The sequence below is a fragment of the Esox lucius genome, chromosome 16, assembly GCF_011004845.1.
Source record: "Esox lucius isolate fEsoLuc1 chromosome 16, fEsoLuc1.pri, whole genome shotgun sequence".
Lineage (NCBI taxonomy): Eukaryota > Metazoa > Chordata > Actinopteri > Esociformes > Esocidae > Esox > Esox lucius.
The window spans coordinates 17,028,359-17,049,701 of record NC_047584.1 but is presented as its reverse complement, the minus strand read 5'-3'; the positions used below and the strand labels follow the sequence as shown (position 1 = coordinate 17,049,701).

The window sequence follows — 21,343 nt, the reverse complement described above, 5'->3', positions numbered from 1 at the left end:
GTTTTCTCTTTGCCAGAAGAAGCTCCACAGTTCTAGGGACTCTGAGACAACACTAAATACATACAAGAGGGAGAGAAAAAAAACAGTGGGATAAATCTGTATTGAATCCTGTCTAAAGACTGTTAATACATATTAATGGTGACAGGAGGATTTGCAAGTGAATACACCGGCAGACGGATTAAACATAACCCTCCATAGAAGGGGAGGTATCATCACTCCCATTATGGTGTGGGACTCTACCTTATCTGATCCATCCCCAAGCACACAGCCAGCAAACACTAAACCCTTATCTCTGCACTGGGCCTCTCAGGAGAGTTTACAATTTCTCGCTTCATTGGAGCCTGAGCCGAGCTTGTTACCGGGACAAAGGCGGAGAGGTGGCCTGGTTGAGGGCACAAAGCCCCACTCACCTCTGAACGGACACATTTCCCTCTGATAACAGACGCCTTGTTGGACAGCACCAAAGTATCCCCTCACCTCCGTACGCTAGACACCGCTACCTGAGGCAGGTAGACACGAGACAACATAACAAACAAGTAAGGAACAAAAGACCAAGGCTAGATACACCGAAACAAGTGTCCAAATGAATGAGCGGACTTTGAGGAAGAGCGGTTTGAGAAGTATGGGGAAGGAAGCGGAAGCGCCGAGTCTAAGACAGTCTGTTATCTGTTCCACTCTGGTGCTTGATATGCTACCAGCTTGCGAAGGGCCAATGGCACCACAGAGGTTGGTTTGAGAACAGCAGTTGACTTCCATTGTCTCTAATGGCATTAAAAAGTCTTATATAACAAGCCATTCAATGGTGTGTTCACGCTGTTCAACAGAAAACCCCCACAGCTAGATAACAGTCTCGCCGGCTTCAGCACGAAGTACACTTTGTTCATTTTGGGCTGTGCTTGCCCCGGATTAGTATTGTATCCTATTACCTCAAGGCCCATCTTTACTATGAATATGCAATCCCAGTGGGCCACGGTGTGCTATCCCCATGATGGAAGTTGTGCATTTGGTAATTGTTTTGGTAAAGTTTTAACTAGGCAAGAACATCTTGGATTGACGCTTTCTCCCAACCAAATGTTAATACTAGTCACAGCATTTTTCAGCAGACATTAAAAAGGCTTGCTGAGACAGCTCCGGCTTTGTTTCCCTGTGCTCTGCTAAATTCTATTTTCAGTTTTACTTGGTGCAGTAATTATCCGCATTGTTGGTGAGAATAAAGAAAATAAAGTGCATGAATATGTGCCGGTCAACTGGATTCTGTCAGTTCAAGCTGAATTGGGAACACATGCTAGCAGCTTGCCAGCTCGTAATAACGACAGTGTTTGCGTGGAACAATTTCCTCTCTTAAAGAGCTCATCAACAGGAGAGCGAGTCTGTCACCCAGGCTATGGAGTGACACGTCTTCCGTGTCGACGCCTGTTATTAACATGTCTCTTAAGACAAGCTCAATTATCTGACACTGCCCGTAATTTCCATTCCTTTTCTGGCACAATGTAAAGTTCCTCTCCTTTATCCTCCAAGCTGGTCGTTTTGGATTCAGAAAACACTAATACAAGATGCGAGTGGGAGGAGCAGAAAACTGATAGAAGAACATCTGGAAGTTGACATGAAGTAGCTACCAGCTTGCCCCAATGTCCAGACGTACATTACGATGCGTCTGAGCAGTCAGGTGAGCGGCTCGGCTTTTGAAACAGCAACGTTTGACATATACACAGGCCAAAATCAACCTAAACAGATCTGCATAACCACAGGAGAGATAGGAACATAAGATTAGATACAGCATACATTTCTACAAGCGCTGGTGCTACTACACTGTTCCGTCCCTCTTGGAATAGAAAGGGAAAAAAATGTGGATATTGCGTGGGTTCTCATTAACAGACAACATGGACTCATCCAGAGAACGAAGGCCTAGGAGCGATGCTGCAGACGGGAGCATTAAAACCACACCGCTACCATACCTTTACATTTCTGTTCTGCATGGCTTTAAGTGAGAGGGCCTGGGTTGCCGTGGGAACGTTAGAGGAAGTGATAATGATGACAGCTCTAACTCAGTGCAGGTGCAGTAAACCGTGGCAGCTTGGTCAATTGCCCAGAACCCATTACTTGTCCCTGGAGACTAACCATCTAATGTGCTAGGTACCTTCTGTAAAGGAGTGACCTATTGTCAACAGAGAAATCTCTTTCATTTTAAAGAGACTAATGTAAGACACAAGGTTACAGGGACAGTAAAGTGGAGCAGAGACGGTAGAAGGAAGCTGAAGTTTGACCCCAACTACATTAGTTTACATATAAATAACATATTGGTAGACCATGGTCTGTGACATGTCTGTAGACTGCATAGAGAAGGAAGAGGTTTGCAGGCAAACTAAATGTATATGGTGTTTATGCAGCAAATCAGCAGTATTGGATTGGCTGTTGGTCAAAATGTCTTCTATAATCATCAAATATTTGTATAACATCACATTTGAATCACAAATTAGTTGATAGGTCAAAACGACAGATGATAAAAACATGGCCTGACCACCAAGACCCCCCGATGGTAAAACTAGCCTCTATGGGCTAGAGTTTTTTCAGACAACAAAAGCTTGATGGCTTGTGGTTAGATTGGTTGGTGATTAAATTATCCTACCTAAATCACAGTACCACAATCATATTTATTCAAATGATGTTCGAGTGAGTTCAACATTCGACTGTAAATGCAATTTATGCTCAATAGAATCCCTGCATTTGGAATGTTTCATTGCCAAATAACTGTTTCCAACAAAGGCAACCAATTGTGTTTGCTTAGAGTTTTTTCTTTTAAATGTTTCCCCCTCAAAGATTTCAGTTTGTTTTTCAATTGAATTGTTCACGTTATAGGTCACATTAAAGATGGAAAAAGTTCTGACCTGATTTCACAAGAACCAGGCATTTTAACAGGGGTGTGTAGACTTTTTATACCCACTGTACATTAGTCTACTCTATTTGAATGTCTCAGCACGATGTTAAACAGTAATCACGAGTAATCGAAACTGGTAAGCTTTTGTTGTTGGTTATGTGGCGGATTGACAGAGAAATCTGTTGCTTGAGAATTCTTTGCATATATTTCATCTAAACACTGGATGAAATGAGTGCCCCCCTTTGGGAAAAAGAAACACCCATCAGTTGATGATTGTCTGGCGAAGGCCCAGAAAAGACCTGTACCCACAATTCAGGCGTTCAAAATACTGTCACATGTCATGGATGTAATATTCATTACACTGTCTTCCCATTTGTGTGTGGGCTTGGATGGAGGGTGATGAAAAAGAAAGGGATGCCCTTGGGAGATACTTTTCCATGCTTGTGTCATCTGCAGACAGTCACTGTTTGACCACTATCCACGACAATGTGTTCCATCTGCCACTTGTAACAATAGTGTAAATGGGAGTAAAATTGGGCTCACCTTAAAGGCAGAGTGCAGTCCTCTTGAAGGCTGAAAGTCCAGAACGAGCCTGGTGCCCAGCGGTAGTTCAAAGTCCTTGTTTTGCTCCCCAAGACGGAGACATGTGTAATCAGAGAGAAAGTCCAGCACAGATTACAGTCTTCAATCAGCCTGGGAGGAAAATGATATGTACATCATTGTTGCCGGCGCACATCTCAGGCTCTGTCAAGACTGCATGCATATTACCTGTGTCAAAGCTGCCAGGGACATGACGAGAGACCCTGAGAGCCATCACCGCTGCGCCACTCTAAGGGGTTTCAAGTCTCACCGCCTCCTCAGCCCCGGCCCCCCAGCAGCCGTCGGTCTCAATAGGGACTCCAGGCTGACCCCGGGGATGTTGTTGACATCTTGATGTACATATTCACGGGCAGAGTGTTCCGTTTTCCACTGAAATCTTTTTCATCAGGCTGAATTTCACTGAAGGCCAGCTCTTGTCAGTTGGAAAGAGCCTAGAAAATGGAGAGCTTCGCATTCACAAGTTGAAAACTGCGGTCACGTTCATTGTTGACCTCTAGCATCATTAGCTTTAGACCTTTAACATCAACAGAATGTCATCAGGAAGAGGGCAAGGCAACCATGGTGGTCAGAGGAAAGACAAGGATTCAACCATATACTGGTGGTCAGAGGAGAGACAAGGATTCAACCATATACTGGTGGTCAGAGGAGAGACAAGGATTCAACCATATACTGGTGGTCAGAGGAGAGACAAGGATTCAACCATATACTGGTGGTCAGAGGAAAGACAAGGATTCAACCATATACTGGTGGTCAGAGGAGAGACAAGGATTCAACCATATACTGGTGGTCAGAGGAAAGACAAGGATTCAACCATATACTGGTGGTCAGAGGAGAGACAAGGATTCAACCATATACTGGTGGTCAGAGGAGAGACAAGGATTCAACCATATACTGGTGGTCAGAGGAAAGACAAGGATTCAACCATATACTGGTGGTCAGAGGAGAGACAAGGATTCAACCATATACTGGTGGTCAGAGGAAAGACAAGGATTCAACCATATTTAGGATCAAAGTCAAAAAATCATGGAAATCAGCACATTCAAATCTATGAATAATATCTGAATCAACTGTAAGAAACTGACAACACTAAGAAAACAAAGCTTTTAAAAAAAACATGGGAGATGTCATTTAAAAACTCTTAAATAAACAAGAATAATACCATTGAAATTCCTCCTTCCACCAAGAGAACAGCGATGCAAACCAGCAATTTCCCAGAAACAAGAAAGCACCTAATTAGACCCTGTCAATAACACAGGTCGCTCAGCTGGGGGAAGCTAGATGAAACAATTGCAGCTGGGATGCCCCCCGCCATCCGCCCCCAACCCCCCCACACACACAGTCCGCATCTTCAATTTAACATCAACCCAGTCACCTCGGATATATGTTGATGACCAATAATGACAGGAAACAGAAGGCAACACAAAGCCCAGAACATGGCTGGCGCTGGCGGCCACTATCACGTTTGCATAATAGCCTCCCTGTCCCACCCCAGGTATCTGTTCACCTTGAGGAGGCCAGGCTCCACACACAATGTCAACACAGCCACTCTGTAGAGGCCTGCTGGGCCTGAGGGGGGAGGTCACCAAATCGTCTCTGGACTAAAAAAAATAAGAAATTCACTGACCTTCTGCAAAATTGGCCATATTCAGTAGACAGGGAATATGAGGTTATTGAGCCGATCCATGCTGTGCCTCCTTGCTCAGGGAAAATGATCGGCTCCATAGTCTGCTGCCTTTACCAGTTGATCAAGGGCAAGTGTGTGTCTGGAAAGCTGTGTAGCGACAGAGACCAAGCAGGAGACTTTGTCCAGAGTGTTCACATTCCCAACTCACTCCCATAGAGTTACAGTGAGTAGCACATTACATGTCACTCATAAAACAGCTGTACACCAATTCAGTTTTTTAATTACCAATAGGAAGGGACTTTAATTAAATGCTATGTATAGCATAGCATTTCAACAGATAGAGTACATATGTTAAACGAGCACAGCTGTTGTGCCTCAATGATTCTTGGCACTGTACTTTTCAGTTGTTGATTCTTCCCTGTGAAAAGCGGAATAGTAGTGATTTAGTCAAATTGCAGGCATATCTTTCCACAACACAGTAGGACATAGTTAGTCAAAATGGGCCATGGATAGAGATAAAACACTCCTCTTTTTGAAAGGTGCTGTATCTTTGGGACTGCACAATGAAGTAAGTAATTTCTGCCAACTGTTTTCATTACCTCCCTGTAGCAGATACATAATCCCTAAGGTATTTTAAAATGCTATCACAAATCCAGTGGGAAATGTCATTACGTTATTATAATATGTGATCCAGGCCTTCTTTATAGTTATTGTATATATGTATTTTGCACATGAATTGGAATGGCTGAAGTGGAACACTGTGTACAATTACATTGAAATTCAAATAGAGTAGTCGTGAAGAGGAATCTCAGAAAATCCATTTGCACTACAAACCACAAACAACTTAAAGTACGAACACTTTGAATTATACCTCTATCCCAAATCACAAACTAAATTGCTAACACTAGAAAATCTTTCCATTTACTCTTGAAGTTTGCAATACTTTAGACATTCCCCAGACTTCTGGACAGTTTCACTACAGCAGCATTGTTCTTCATAAGATATTTACAGGATGGTTTTATACTGAGAAAGTTTCCTGAGTGTATGTTTGTGCTAGTTTTTGTCTGTCAATCAAAGCAGCAGATTGCCCTACTTGTAATATGCTGTCTTCAATGTCAACAGGGCAGTTAAGTGTCTGCCTCTTTAAGAACAATATACTCACAACAGAGGTACTTGAATGGCAGCATCATCTCTCTACACTAAGTGGCTGGACTGACAACTCCCACAATGAATGGATGTCCTGGTAGTTCCTATATGGCTTAGGTCAACAGTCACCATATAGCACTAAAATATCCTTAAGTGAAAGTGGAAGCAAGGTCATTCCTGTGTTGAAAATAAAAGGCATCCTGTCCCTCACTGAAATCTCAATATTTCCACCATCTTTGAATTCCATTCAGGCACTATCTGTTTTTGGAAATCTACACTTCTGCTCACTAAGTGTGTGTGGTTCAGGCGAGGCAAGTGACTATAATCTACAATACCAAGTGAACTTTCACATGACTATAAATGCTTCTGTAGAAACTGAATGACAGCATTCAGTCAGGCGTCACGCTCAAATACGCACTGATCTGCACTTCTCCTTCACCCTCCTGACTTAGCTGCCGAGGAGGATCAATCGGCGATGGCAGCTTTTATCTGGGAAGTCCTGCAGAAATATCTTCTTCTCGGTGGTACTGAAGCGGCTCTACTACTGGGTGGGAGCTGCAACCCGGCACCACAACCATAGGCTAAATAAGTGCAAGAGAGGAGAAAAGAAAAACACATAATACCTGAAGCGCCTTTCACCATCACTGACTTCATCAAATGCCACATTGTTCAAACTCCCCTGAACCATTTTGCACTCCAGCCAAACTGTGTTGCTCCAGATTTTAGCATCAGATCTCCCATATTCTGTAAGTAAATCCCATCCAGTACCCCTGTAGTGTTTTGTGAACATACTCCCTTTCTAAAGATTTTCCAACACCAGGCTTCTTATAAAATACAGTCTGTAAAATATTTAGGCTTTATGCAACATAGGGACGCTTACATTGCGACATATAATAAAGGACACCACAGAGAAATTGTCCACATGCACTGTTTCTGTGACTTGAGTGTCCGTGATTCTCTAAGCAGATTGTCCCTCTCCACACACCTCTGTAGATCTCAGATTCCCTTCCTGCAGGGGAGCAAAAGATTATTACAATATTCGGATTACCGAGCAGGGGAAATTAATTGGACTAATTAACATACAACTAAATGATGATACCGTTAACACATTTCATTAACTCAAACTGTCATTCTATATTCTTGGTGCACTTGGTATTGCATGACAATGAATGGAATTCATTAAATTATGCAAATGAAAGGTACCACAAAATGGACGTGTCCTTCTAACGTTACAGACCACATTTTTGAACTCCTATTTTCAGCGAATTAACTCAGCCTCAAAACTATGCGCTTTTGACAGAGATTTATCAAATACAGGCGTTAATAGCGTAAGGTTTGAAATATGTTTCTACATAGCATTTACACAACTGTGGCCAGGCACTATGTGCAAGCATTGCCATCACCACTAGGGAAAAGGCTTGATTGTAACAGAATGTTGGAGAGGTTTCCCACATAAACTAGAAGTTACAAATGAAAGCTACAGGAGAATGAATGCAATAGGGAAACACTCTGTAATAGTAATGTAGTCATGACAGAGGTACACTCTGACGAAATGTTGAAGGGTCAAATGTGAACCAAGAGCCGTGGCTTTTGCACACAATTTCAATGCTCATTGCAAAAAGTTTTGAGTACTGTAAGGATCTTATTTCGCCCATATAATTGTTTGCATTATTCAAATTAAAAAGTACATACATTTGCATAATCGAAACACGAGATAGAACTTACATGGCTAGGTGAAGAAATCTACATATGTTCATTTAACATTAATTAATATACTAACAAAAGCATATTAATGGACATAATATAAACTACTTATTTGACCTCATATTGTTGACTCAGTACCTAGAAGGGCAAACTGGTAGAGAACTAGGGGAGGGTCAAAAGGTTAGTGTCTCCCCCCTTGCTCCTTTGGCTGCAGTGACATCTACTGGACTGGACTGCCAACAGAGGAGCCAAGACTAAACGTCTAATGGGAATGTGTTGAGAAATCTTGGCAAACCACCAATAACATCCTCATGTCTGATCACAAGTAACGATTATCTTGCATCAAAATTATACTTACAAAACGTGATGTACAGAACTGGTAACGCCACATCTGGAATCCATGCTTGACCAGATCAGACTGTATGGCCACAACGATCTATTTCAAAGTCATCCTCATATAATGATTTTATACAATAATAACAAGACAGGTTACTAATAATAAATGTTTAGTTATTTTAGTATGAAATAACAAGCTGCCCTCAAAAAGTGGACATTGTACAATTGTTTTGCCATTTTTTTTTAAAGAAAATAAACTCAGCAAAATGAATACTGTTACAACATTTTTATAAGGAAATGAGGACTCCTAACATGACAACCTTCCCAATTCAAACTGTTTGATATTCTTTGCATATGCGAATCTGAGGCAAAAGTGTGTTTTGTAAATTACCACAAACGATATGATAACTTATAAATAATTTCGATGAACTAAACCCACCATTTTCTTACTGAACTAAACTTTAGCCTTTGTACTCCAATGTGGTCATTTACATAACACTAGTTTTTCTCACCGATTTACATTATGCTCTTGTTAGTTGGCCTTACGAAAACAACTTTCCAGAAGCATTCACTAGCAGAAACTATTCCAGCAGCAGGTACTTCATAATCTGGGTAAAAAACACAGATACATTACTACAGGAAATGGTGTCAAAACACACTCCAACAAAAAGTAATATGACAAAGACATACACATTTACTGACACGAGATAAGAGAGTATAGTCAACACAGTTTCATGGGCAGGATACAAAAGGTTTTATACAAAAGGATCATTATCAAACTGCAAGTGAATAGAACAGCGTGATTAACAGAGTACCGTGTTCGGCAATACAGTGACACCATTTCACTTGTGTATTTTATGGGACTGATTGAGCAGAATGCATCTATTTACCTAACTATTACATCAAGGTAAGGGGAGTTGTTTTCTGAAGACCCTGACATGCACCGCTTACTGAGCTTAGGTAACATGGTGACAGCATAATTCACCTCAGCTTTTGGTCCATCAAATAACATCTACGCAACGTCCCACAGTGGCCCGAGGGGATACAGGGAGGACTGCTCTACTGTGCAATCTGACAGAACTGCTTGACCAATTCACCCTGAGATTACAGTCACATTTGGCAATTCAACCCCGTAGCATGGCTTTTTTTTTATTTATAAAAATCACTGCTTTTAAATTGGGAATCATTTACAAATTATGCTTTATAAAAACAAACATTTGAATATTACATTATACACAATTAAAAAGCAATTTAAAGAGATTGCAGTTTGAGATACCACAAAACCAGGTTACTATGCAAAGCTTACTATAAATAACTGTTCACTCAAAATACTTGATTTGCCAGAAATTCATATTACAACATCAGATCAAATGTAGTTCAGAAGGAGTCATTATACAAAGTGTTAAATACACGATTGTTTCCATATGCCCCTGCAGTATAATCCAGGACACAACCGAGCAGGAGGGGGTACAGCTTGCTGAAAGGTTTTAGGCAAGCACACGTGACAAAAACATGGAAAGGAAGACGGGACACAAAAATAAAATTGATTACATTAAAACATTTACATGAAGACACATTTGGACAGAAGCAAAAACGTATTTCCCCGACAATAACCGGTATCACACCTGATGTTAACATGTTTGCTTAAAGGAATCTGACACAGAGTCCTTACAATGGCCATCGTCACAACACAACTTAACCAGGGATTTTAGACTGGCAATATCTGATCTCCTCATTTCTGTACCATTCTTTTAAGATGTTTAACTCAAACATGAAAACACCGGACAGTATTTTAACCACATGCCATTCCACTTTCTTTTTTTCTTTTTTTTTTACTACACAATATGATACAAAATAAGGCATTCAGTGTGTATGTATTGGAACCACAGTCAATGCTATTGTTCACCCCCGCCCCAGTAAAGACTACTTATGGACTTGGAGTATTCTTCTTCAAATATATATATAATATATATATATATATATATATATATTCATGTATGTATATATGTATATAAAAAAAACGAGCAGAGAAAATAAGTGATGCAGAAGTTCATGGAGAGTTAACGAGTGTCACTGTGACTCAGCCATCTCCAGGACTTCTCCAGCTGCCACGGTCACCAGCTGCAGGGGGATCTCGGCATTGGCCAGGATGTCCTGGGCGTTACTGGAACCCTGCTGGATGTTGGTGAGGATGAGGGTGGTGCTCCCGGCTGTGATGATGCTATCTGACGAGCCCGTGGACTCCATGGAGGCCACCACGCCGCTGCTCACAGAGTTTATGCCTCCTTTCTTGTTCTGGTGAGTTTTAATGTGTTTGGCCAGGTGGTCGCTCCGCATAAAGCGCTTGGAACATTCCGGACAGACAAACTTCTTCTCCCCTGCAACAGAGACAGAGAATGATTGGTTAATTACAGTGGACAAACATTAGAGACCGCCACATTGTAAAAAGCTTCCAAGATAGACACCTTGTTTACCCCATTAAGCAAAATACACAAGAATTGTTGCATGAAGTCACAATACCAGAAATCTGAATTGGATACTGATACCAGGTTTAGTATCATGATATTCAATAACAAAACACTACTTCATACCAAAACGATAATTTCAGTTCTTTGCTATAAGAGTCATAATTTTTTAATTACCCTGCTTAAATCACAGGACATCAATGTTTTTGAGGCCTGGGAAAATTATAATAATATACATTCTGGGGCTACGCTAATAATATACATTTGGGTTTTAAAAAGATTGTCTGATTATTTTAATAAATCAACACAAAAAAAATAACACAGTCTGTGGTCTTGCTTTTACCCTTTAACAAAAATATAAGCAACATAACATCATGGTTCTGTTTCATAAGCTGAAATAAAAAAAAATAAACATTTTAATTTGCACATATATTACCAGTCAAGTGAAATCCATAGATTAGGGCTTAATTAGTTCCTGTCAATTGAATGATTTCCTTTTATGAACTGTACATCATATAAATGTGGCATTTATATTTTTGTTCAGTATACGAGTAGAAAAGTAGAGAGAAATGAAAGAATCTGAGGAAAACTGTTCTTCAGTTTGACAAGCCTATGCTGTGATGTATACTATGGTACAGTAGACAGTTCCCTGGTACAATTTAAATGTTAATTCATCTGTTCTAATCAGATCATCACACATCAGTCGCATACGTTCCTTTATAGAACAGCCTGAAAGCAATGTTTTTTTTTTCTTAGGCAATAATTTAGTACTCCACGTGAATAAAATCACTTGTTCTATTGAAATTTCCTTTCATTTCATGAAAACAAAGTAATATATAACTAACCATAAAACACGAGGCAACTACATAATCCTATTGCTCCAAGCAAAACCCAATATAGCAACAGCAGCAATTAGACAAATCTAGTCATGACTTTTGAATGGACCGAGTCCAAACAAAACCATGAACCAAAGCGATCTAATTCATTAGGGGTACTGAGATGTTTTTTGTGGTGAACATCATTTGAATACATCAGCTAATATGTTTTCAATATCTCTTTCTCTTTTAATTGTTTCTTCTGCGTTCTGGGTTGCACTGTGTAGGCCTGCAAACCCAGCCATGCTTGTAAGTTTGAGTCACGAGAGACGTACAATGTTTTTGTATTCTAACCATACCCCTGACCTTTACCCTAACATTAACCACACAGGACCATTACCAAACCTGAACCCTTAACCATTGTTTGTAGCGCAGCGTTTTTACTGCAAACGGTTTGACGTCAATTCTGCCTGGTATACATAGCCAGATGAGAGACTGGGATGGACTACAGGTTCCCAAATGTTCCCAGTAGGGTGAGTAAGAATGGTGTGCTCACACAGAGCAGTCAAGCACATTTACACTAAGGGCCAACATACTGTACATAAGTGACTTATCAAATTGACCGAAGTCAGATTCCTTCGTCCAACTACTGGACTTAGTCAACTAATTATTGAATCTAGACCCCAACAAACAAAACAACAAAGAGAGAGAAAAAAAATGCTCTCCATCTACAAGAATCATTAGCATTGATAACAGACACACAAATAAAAGGACGAATGCTACTGTAATGAGAGACGTCGGTTTGAAGACAGAAGGCACTTCATGTGGAGGCAACCAACAAGGGAAGTGAGATGCGAGACGCGAATGTAGATGTGAGTGAGGACGCACCCGTGTGTGTTCGCCTGTGTCTCTGCAGCTCGTCGCTACGTGTGAACCTCTTCCCGCAGTACATCCAGCTGCAGACGAAGGGCCGCTCTCCAGAGTGCCAGCGCAGGTGGGCTCGCAGGTGGGACGTCTTCCCGTATACCTTCCCACAGCCCAGGATGTGACAGATGTGCTGCTTCTTTTTCCCCATGTTAGACCCTCTGGAAGAACACAGGCTCTCATTAAACACACTCAAATAGCCTGAGCCTGGTGTCCTTTTCTGTATTTTGAGCACCAATGTGGATAATCGGTCAACACCGAAGACATGCCATTATGGAGGGGCACAAGCACATAGATGAAGGACTCCTGTCTCCGGCAGGACTGTGTTGGTAATGCCAATGGGGGTAATGGAGTAAATACAAAATGTGCGAAAACATGTATTTTTCCTTTATAATAAGGACGATAGCATCTAGCAAACTACAATGTGCTGAGCACTTCCGTGGTGGCTAGAAGCAGTGGGCAGAAACAGCAGGAGCTGACCCACCTCCCCCCAGCCTCCTTGCAGTTGGGGCAGGTGCAGGCCACCCTGCGTAGCCTCTTGCCACCCTCGCCCAGCTGGTCCTCCTCGTCCCCCAGGTTATCCCGCAGGTGAGACAGGTCGCTGGGGTTGAGAGTGGAGTCACTGCCAAGCTGCCAGTCTTCTGAGTCTGGCTCCTCCTTTATCTGGATGTCTGGAGAGAGACAGTCATTGATCCACGTCAACACCAACACAAGCTTTAACAATGACAAATAGTCGGCGGAAGCCACAAAGTGACAAGTGCCTCTTCGTTAAACGCATTTAACAAGATGTTTTACGACGGGTGGGCTTTGATTTATTTTTTTAAATCCCTCTTAGAAGTTGACAATGTAATGTAACAGAGTAAAGAAACAATGCTTAAAAGAGTACATTGCTTTTAAAACGATTAACAATGTCCTCCAGATCTATTCTGTTAAACAATATGTCAGGAAACATATTTTTGTTATTTCTTTCAGTTTCCGCCATGAACAAAAGCTGATCTTGGAAAACATTTAAATGACACTGGTTTACACAGTCCCATGGAAAGCCAAGCCAACTGGCCATATGGTGGCATTATAACAAGTGATATGATAGGACATTTTGAAAAGCTCACGTCCTAAACCCTGTCTCACCAAGAGTTGTGACATTTGGTAGGTTGGTCCGCCTCCACACAAGAAACCAACTGGGCACTAGGACCTAAAACCCAGAAGTCCCTACTCCCCTGGCACAGTGACTGATCTGCATATAACTTGGCATGTAGCATCTACGGATGAGATTCTAACAATGTCATATTTTCCAGACTACTACATCAAAAAAACCTGGCAACATGTATACATGTCTAGCTAAACTCTAGTGTGGTTTTGTTTGGCCTAGAGGTGGCTTTATTTTTTGTGCACGCTCATTGGCTCAGAGCAGCCAATGAAAATATAGCGTTTAAAGAAGAAAACACACGGACGCTACATAAAAGATTTTATGGGGATTGGGCTCTGGAGTGATAGTACAGAAGGTTTTTGAAAACTGCGAAAAACCCATTGAAAACCCATCGCATTATCATGTCTTCGTTTATATCTGATGTTTTGGAAAGCGGGCTAAGGAGTAGAGAAGCTAATTACGGGGAAAACGTCTAATTTGCCTAGATTGATTCTCTAACAATTATTTTAACCACAAGGCAAAATGTATGGCTGATGGCTTAAGAGGCTAAAGACAGCTGACCCGATACACAAACTAGTCTGGCTCCTCAGGATTAGCTTTCAATCAGACCCACACAGTGTCCTACATACAACAAACCCTTTCATGAGTGCTGATGATTATGGTGTAAGGAGCGTACCTCCGGGGCTGTCGTTTTCCTCCACCTGCTGAAACTGAATGCCCGCTTGGGCTAAAGAGTTGACGGTCACCGTCTGCAGGTTAGGGATCTGCTGCGCTGCTCCTTGGCCCAGAGACAGCGTTTGTACAGGGGCCAGGGTGATCTGCTGGGCTGGGTTGGTAGGCAGCTGGAGGTTCTGCAGGTTCTGCACCCCTTGCACCTGAAAGGTCTGCCACTGGATCTGGCCTGAGGCTGTGACCGTCTGGGCCTGGATTATGAAAGTTCCTGGGTTGATGAGCTGAACGTTCTGCCCCCCAGCTGCCTGTACCACCTGACCATCGCTGCTCTGCACGGGCACCTGCTGCAGCTGAATGATGGACTGGCCTGAGGACACCTGGATGTTCTGGAGCTGATTGTGTTGAACATAGCCGCCCTGGAGACCGGAGGGGTCCGTCTGCTCATCGGTTTGCGATAGAACAGCCGTCCCATCCGCGGTCTCAGGCAGCTGGGCGTTGGACGCTGGCACATACATGTCCACGTTAGCGTTCGAGGCATTTACAGAGAGAGTTTGCGAGAGCTGGTCTCCTGTCTTCTCCAAACTCTCAGAGTTGTCCACGGGCTGACTGGTCATAATCAGTTGGCCGTCAGACGTAACCCCGGTCGCAATAGTCTGAGCACCAGAGAGCCCCAAGGAGTCCAGGTCCACACTGTTAATGGGAACAAAGGTGATGTTCCCCGGCAGCTCCATAGGCACATCAGTGACAACCTGAGCGTGGTTGTTGAAGGTGGAGTTGCCAATGCCAACCCCTTGCAGGTGCTGGACATGACCAGTCTGTGGTATGAGGTTCTGGTTGTTAGTCAGGATGTCTCCAGCTGACGCACCCGTCACACTTATAGTTTGAGTCCCGTCGGGCAAGATTTGAATCTGCCCTGTGGCATCTTGGCTCAGAGTGGCCCCCTCCACGCTGGAGGTGGAGAAGCTTATTTGCTGTCCATCCGCTGTCTGGATGTACTGAATGCTAGGCACTGCGTTGGCGGAAGCGTCGCTTCCCGATGTCACAAAGATGGGCTGGCTGTGAAGGGTCTGGAGAGGAAGAACATACTGTCCGTTTGATGTCACTAGGCCTTGACTCTGGATGTGCACCATGCCGGGCTCCTGCTTCACTGTTGTTGTTGGGGTCAAAACCTCCCATCTATCTGGGTTCCCTGGTAACTGGATGGATGTGAGGTCTGTTGTCTGCAGAAGAACAAATACTGTTTACAGTTTAATTAAAACAATGCACTTGAGCAGATACTCAGCATTGCAGTTTTAACTCATATTACAGAGGCATGGCATGATGTGTTGTCATTCAATTACATTTTAACTATATTTCCACATTATAGCCTAGCAATTCATAAAGAATACAGGATAAAGAGATCACTAGTTTTACTAACATATTTGAAGAGTGTTTCCGAGGTTTTTCATAAAGAAATATTTGTCTGCAATTGTTCACTCACACTGAAACCTAACTTAATTATGAGTGAACCAGATCCATTTTGTTGGAACACATTTAGTGTGTAACAGTAATCCCAACCCACGGTAGGGTATTTAATAAGCTGTGAGGGTCACAGTTTGGTAAGTTCACTACAGCACAAAAATTTTGTCAACAGTTACTGAAAATAAAATTTGTGTCAAAGTTTGTGTCAAAAGACATGAATGATTCAGTTGAAAAGACACTACGGTTGTTCAAATAGAATGAATTGCTCGCAAACTACAAATCACTAGTGTCAACATGTTTGAGGTGTTAGCTCACTGCTGCGTTATCTACTCTTGTCAAAAAGTGGCGACACACAGTTACTGTTTTATTAACAACACTGCCAATCACTGTTTTAGTTTAGTGGAATGCCAAATTGCTGCTAAACTGGAGATTTAAATGAAGCTGGAGGATTCTATAATGTTGTTTTATCAACAGCCAACCACAACAACAACCTTTTCAGCGGTTTCTTCTCGGGTTCAGCTCACAAAACTGACGTTGGAAAAGATCCAACAAGTATCAGAATTTTGATTACGACGTATGCAAAACCACACGTCTCGACGTATGAAAAACTGAATAGCCTCTTGTGTTTTTTTCTCAGCTCAGTTATTCAACAGACATTTAACACAGTGTAGCTAGCTTTTATTTTCAATTTTTTTTCAAATGTATTAATTTGGGTTCACTTGCGAACCACACGGTTAGAAATGTGTACATTTACAGCCCTAGAACACACTGCATGACAGTCAGAGGGCTTTACTCTTATTTCTATCCTTTCAATTAGAATTGGGCTGTGCCTAAATTCGGACATAGCCCAGCACGGTATATGACTTGGAAAACCTCAATTCAAGGAAAAGATATTCAGTTGTAATAGCACATGATGTGCAAACAAAACAACAAAAGGAGCTGATTGGCTGACACTGCAATTCCAAAATGGCTGTTGTGGCCACAGCTAGCATGCGAACATAATACTGCAGTTTACTTAGAAGCAAGCAGTCGTTAAATCTTCTCAGTGTAGCAGTCGGGATAATAGGGCAATTCTGACTGCTACAGCATTTCTAATCCCTGGATGGAGGTAGCCTATGTTTCCTCAGCCAATTACCACACTCTGCTCTGGCTAACCACATTTGGGCTTGCCTATGTTCCGACTTGAAAAAGAGAAATGACTGAGCGGGACACACAGGGCAGCCTGAGTGCTTTTGGGAATAACTTATTCACACGGTTTCAGTCCCCAGGGATGGCTGGTAATGAGCTACTTACTAAGTGCATTTTTGGAGGAACTAGTACTTTTCTAGTTTCTCTATGGGGGCTTCACTTTTACAATTACATTGTATCAAAACACTTAGTTACACAGATGTATATATCATTATATTTATTTTTTAAATGTTGACAGCCGATTACACTGGCCAATTTCTGCCAGCTCAGGCGTTACCAACACACTGTCCTGCCACAGCACTGTGAACCACAGCACACTGAAGCAGATGAAGGGTCTAGTGATGCAGTTATGTAAGCTATCAAAGGGAATGGATGCGTGTTTTACAGAAATGTTCCTTCAAATTTTAGTCAAGCAGTCAAGGCCATGCTTTCTGTACTGGGTTTCTAAAAAATGGTGGTTTATTGTCGGCTGCAATGTTGTCAAGACTATGGTTAGCAGTTACTCCCATCACAATTGGAAAATGTTGCTTTTGACAGCATGTACTTAAGATAATTCAACAAGCATCCCTTCGTTTAGTTATCGGAATTTAGTAGGCCAAGCTAGGAGGGCTGTGACTGCAAAAAGGCAACAGACCTATGTCAGCAAGACAATTTTATAAAGATACCAGACACCAGTAAATATGAAAATAATTTGTCAGAGTGAATCCGAAAATGCAGGATACATTTGATTCTGAATGGGAGAAAATAAATGTAATCTTTTGTTTAATATGTAGGGGAATATTTTAACTGCCCTATCTTCAGGGAACTTTATTTTGGGTCTGATCAGTAGAGCAATTCTCATCCTTAGCAATGGGCTATTATATATATTTTTCCAAAGTTTATCAGTGTATGAATAAGTTATAACAGGGTTACCTTTAACAAGTGAATTTAACTTATTTGAGTAAGAGTCATACAACACTAATCAAGCTGACAGGCTAAATTAACATGAATTTCAAATCAATGGCACATTAATGGCAGTGCTAAACTAAAGCCAATGAGTCTCAGGTGCTCCCATCAGCCATAAAGGAATGCCTTTCTTTAAATATAACTGCTATACTACTTTCATTGCGTCACATTCAATGTCAGCGTTCAAGCTTAAAGAATCACCAAGGCTCAATTCTCAATGGCTGACACGCATGTTCATTGTGTCTTGTGAATATAAATAAGGATGAAATAAAGGGGATTTGGGTGGGTTTCTGGTATAACAGGTAAAATAAAGGGGATTTGGGTGGGTTGCTGGTATAACAGGTAAAATAAAGGGGATTTGGGTGGGTTTCTGGTATAACAGGTAAAATAAAGGGGATTTGTGTGGGTTTCTGGTATAACAGGTAAAATAAAGGTGATTTGGGTGGGTTGCTGGTATAACAGGTAAAATAAAGAGGATTTGGGTGGGTTGCTGGTATAACAGGTAAAATAAAGAGGATTTGGGTGGGTTGCTGGTATAACAGGTAAAATAAAGGGGATTTGGGTGGGTTGCTGGTATAACAGGTAAAATAAAGGGGATTTGGGTGGGTTGCTGGTATAACAGGTAAAATAAAGGGGATTTGGGTGGGTTGCTGGTATAACAGGTAAAATAAAGGGGATTTGGGTGGGTTGCTGGTATAACAGGTAAAATAAAGAGGATTTGGGTGGGTTGCTGGTATAACAGGTAAAATAAAGGGGATTTGGGTGGGTTTCTGGTATAACAGGTAAAATAAAGAGGATTTGGGTGGGTTGCTGGTATAACAGGTAAAATAAAGGGGATTTGGGTGGGTTTCTGGTATAACAGGTCAAATAAAGGGGATTTGGGTGGGTTTCTGGTATAACAGGTAAAATAAAGAGGATTTGGGTGGGTTGCTGGTATAACAGGTAAAATAAAGGGGATTTGGGTGGGTTGCTGGTATAACAGGTAAAATGTCACATTGACACGATGACGATGGCAAGACAACAACTGAAGAGAAAACAGTTATTTTTCTGGTGTGACAGTTTACAAAAAGATGTACAAATTAACAAACTAATACTTTAGTTCTCTAAATAATTTATTAATAGGCCAGCTTTTATTTGATTGAAGTATTATCTAAGTAAGTCTTTTAATTAAGTTCAAATTGTGAGCACACCTCTGCTACCCAGACATAGAGTTCCCCTCTAAGGTAAGGAATACTCTACCTACCAGACGGCACTGCAAGCATCATGATCTCCAAAGTGTATTACTTAAATATGGAGGGTCGCTGAGCACCTATATAAGTGACTGTCCTTATGGACAAAATGTAGTTCCAAAGATTTTTTTTTACAAGCAACCGAAGAAATACCTAGCCAGGAATAATTTGGAATTATAATCAGAGGCTGTGTTCGAGAGTATTAAAATAGCTTCAGGTAACTGCTGATTGACTGATCTATAAATCACCTTGCATAACATGTCATTATTATTTATAGATCAGTCAGTCACAACTTACCCGTGCAACATTGCGAATTGAATTTGTTTGGACATAGCTACTGCCGACAGTCTTCTTGTGTCCTCCCCCAATAGATGCTTACGGAAAAGTGTTTTAAGCAAAATTCACTTTGCACCGGCACAGAAGAAATGTTTCCCCATTAAAAGCAACACAACCCAGTCTTATTTCAAACCAAGATACCATCTTTGAGCCATAAAGGTTCCCATACACAGCAGTCTTTTGTAATAGACTGAAATCAGGGTTGCATTCCATTTGACAGTTTTCCCACACATAAATCTACAAAGTGCCAGTAGAAAAAATGCTCACAAGACAATCTGAAAACTCTGTTTTCACTAACTGAAGAAGTGCACCCTTAGAACGCATTGCTCCACACGCCTGATTCATAGTGGTTGTCACTACTATATTGGTTAGCGAACACATGCTGTCGCTTGCACTCTCAGGCATCAACCAACAACATTGAGCACACACCTGTGGGGTCAGAAAGTGATGGTAAAACCCAATTTCTCAAAATGTTGGAAAACTTATGCCCAATAGTCTCTACATTTACACACATGTCATTTGGGATCTTGGTAAAAAAATAAAAAATTCTACACTGCACAGAATAATTGCTAATATTTAATATAAGCATGGCTGCTGGTTATTGGTAATGATCTCTCTGATTAGCTAGTTGATTCCATAATGGAAAAGGTCAAAGGGGAGGAAGGCTCCAAGGCTCAAATGTGTTTTGAGAAGGAGAAGATTGAGTATCAATCCAGAATCGTTCCTGGCTTGACATTTCTTTGGTTGCTTGTTCTTATTTACTAATTTTGAAAGTACACTGCAGGCATATTGACAATAAATAATATAATTGCTACATTATAAAGCTTGCAGATTAATAGGAACTAAAACGGATGGTTTGGATTTAGAGGGGCAACTGTAAGCTGAGGTACTGAAGGAAATCACACGAGCACAATATGCAGGACTACAACTCTGCCGCCACCACCCGCGTTATATTGATTAACGATAGCTACATTTTTAGTCGAATAGCACAGCCAGAGGTGGTGACTTACCACAACAGCGGCAGCACCGTTATTATCCTCCTCTGACGATAGCGTACCGATCTTGCTGCAGGTAGCTGCCAGCAGAGCGAGTGGTGACGGCTGAGTGTCCTACCCACAATGGGCGGGTTTAAAAGGAAGAAAGTGGGTGGCCGTTAGTCCGGAGCCACACAGGAAGTTCGAATTATACTACAAATTTTAAAACGTGTGAACTTCACAAAGCACCACGCACTTACTGAAACCCTGACCGAGAAGCACACGAGGGCAATTTCTAAACAGTACCTGATCTCCCGTGTCACCGTCCTGCTGCAGAAAGTCGCTTTGACTGCTGTCCACTTCCAAGGCAGCCATTTCCTCTTGTTTCACTGGCTGTTCTGGGGCTACAATGCACAGTAAGAAGGAAACGAAGCAAAACAAAGCAGTTAATTTTAATCTCAACACGGAAAACGGCAGCAAATGTATTTCTACTTAAGCTATTCAAACTGGACTGAAACTCGTTGCAGCTACGATGTGGACTTGATCAAAGTAAAGCCGTAGTTACGTATATAATAATTGTAGCTAGCATGCAGGCTAACGTTTACTGTTGGCTAAGCTGTTGAAAAAGATTAGCCAGTTAGCTAGCTAACATTAGCTTAGCTAACGTGTGCACATACCAATGGTTAGGTTGAATATTAGCTACATACCAGTCATTGCGTGAATAATTTTATTTCGCAGAATCTCAGTATTATCACACGCCAAACATGGTTACATTAATCGAAGGCGGGCTGCAAACCGTGAATCTAGTAATTTTTTTCTATTTTGATTGACGGTGCAGGAGACACAAAGGGTGGGGCCTCCAAGATTGACTCAGAAATTTGCGTCACGCACAGGAAATCCCG

The 21,343-nt window shown here is 41.6% G+C and overlaps 1 protein-coding gene across 3 annotated transcripts; it reads right to left on the bottom strand.

Moving 5' to 3' along the window:
• Window positions 1-8,438: 8,438 nt before the first annotated feature.
• On the bottom strand, window positions 8,439-21,305 carry sp3a (sp3a transcription factor). 3 transcript variants are annotated; one of them, XM_010879884.4, is made up of 7 exons: window positions 21,149-21,305; window positions 20,748-20,845; window positions 20,478-20,576; window positions 14,313-15,528; window positions 12,974-13,160; window positions 12,454-12,650; window positions 8,439-10,663 (listed from the first exon to the last, which is right to left on the bottom strand). In XM_010879884.4, exons 1-7 carry the CDS (start codon window positions 21,153-21,155, stop codon window positions 10,356-10,358), a joined length of 2,112 nt encoding a protein of 703 aa, XP_010878186.2. In that variant the 5' UTR covers window positions 21,156-21,305; the 3' UTR covers window positions 8,439-10,355. The 3 variants fall into 3 exon arrangements, with proteins under 3 accessions (XP_010878186.2, XP_010878187.2, XP_010878188.2); XM_010879885.5 differs by having other exon boundaries at window positions 20,478-20,567; XM_010879886.4 differs by lacking the exon at window positions 20,478-20,576.
• Between the last annotated feature and the right edge of the window lie 38 nt (window positions 21,306-21,343).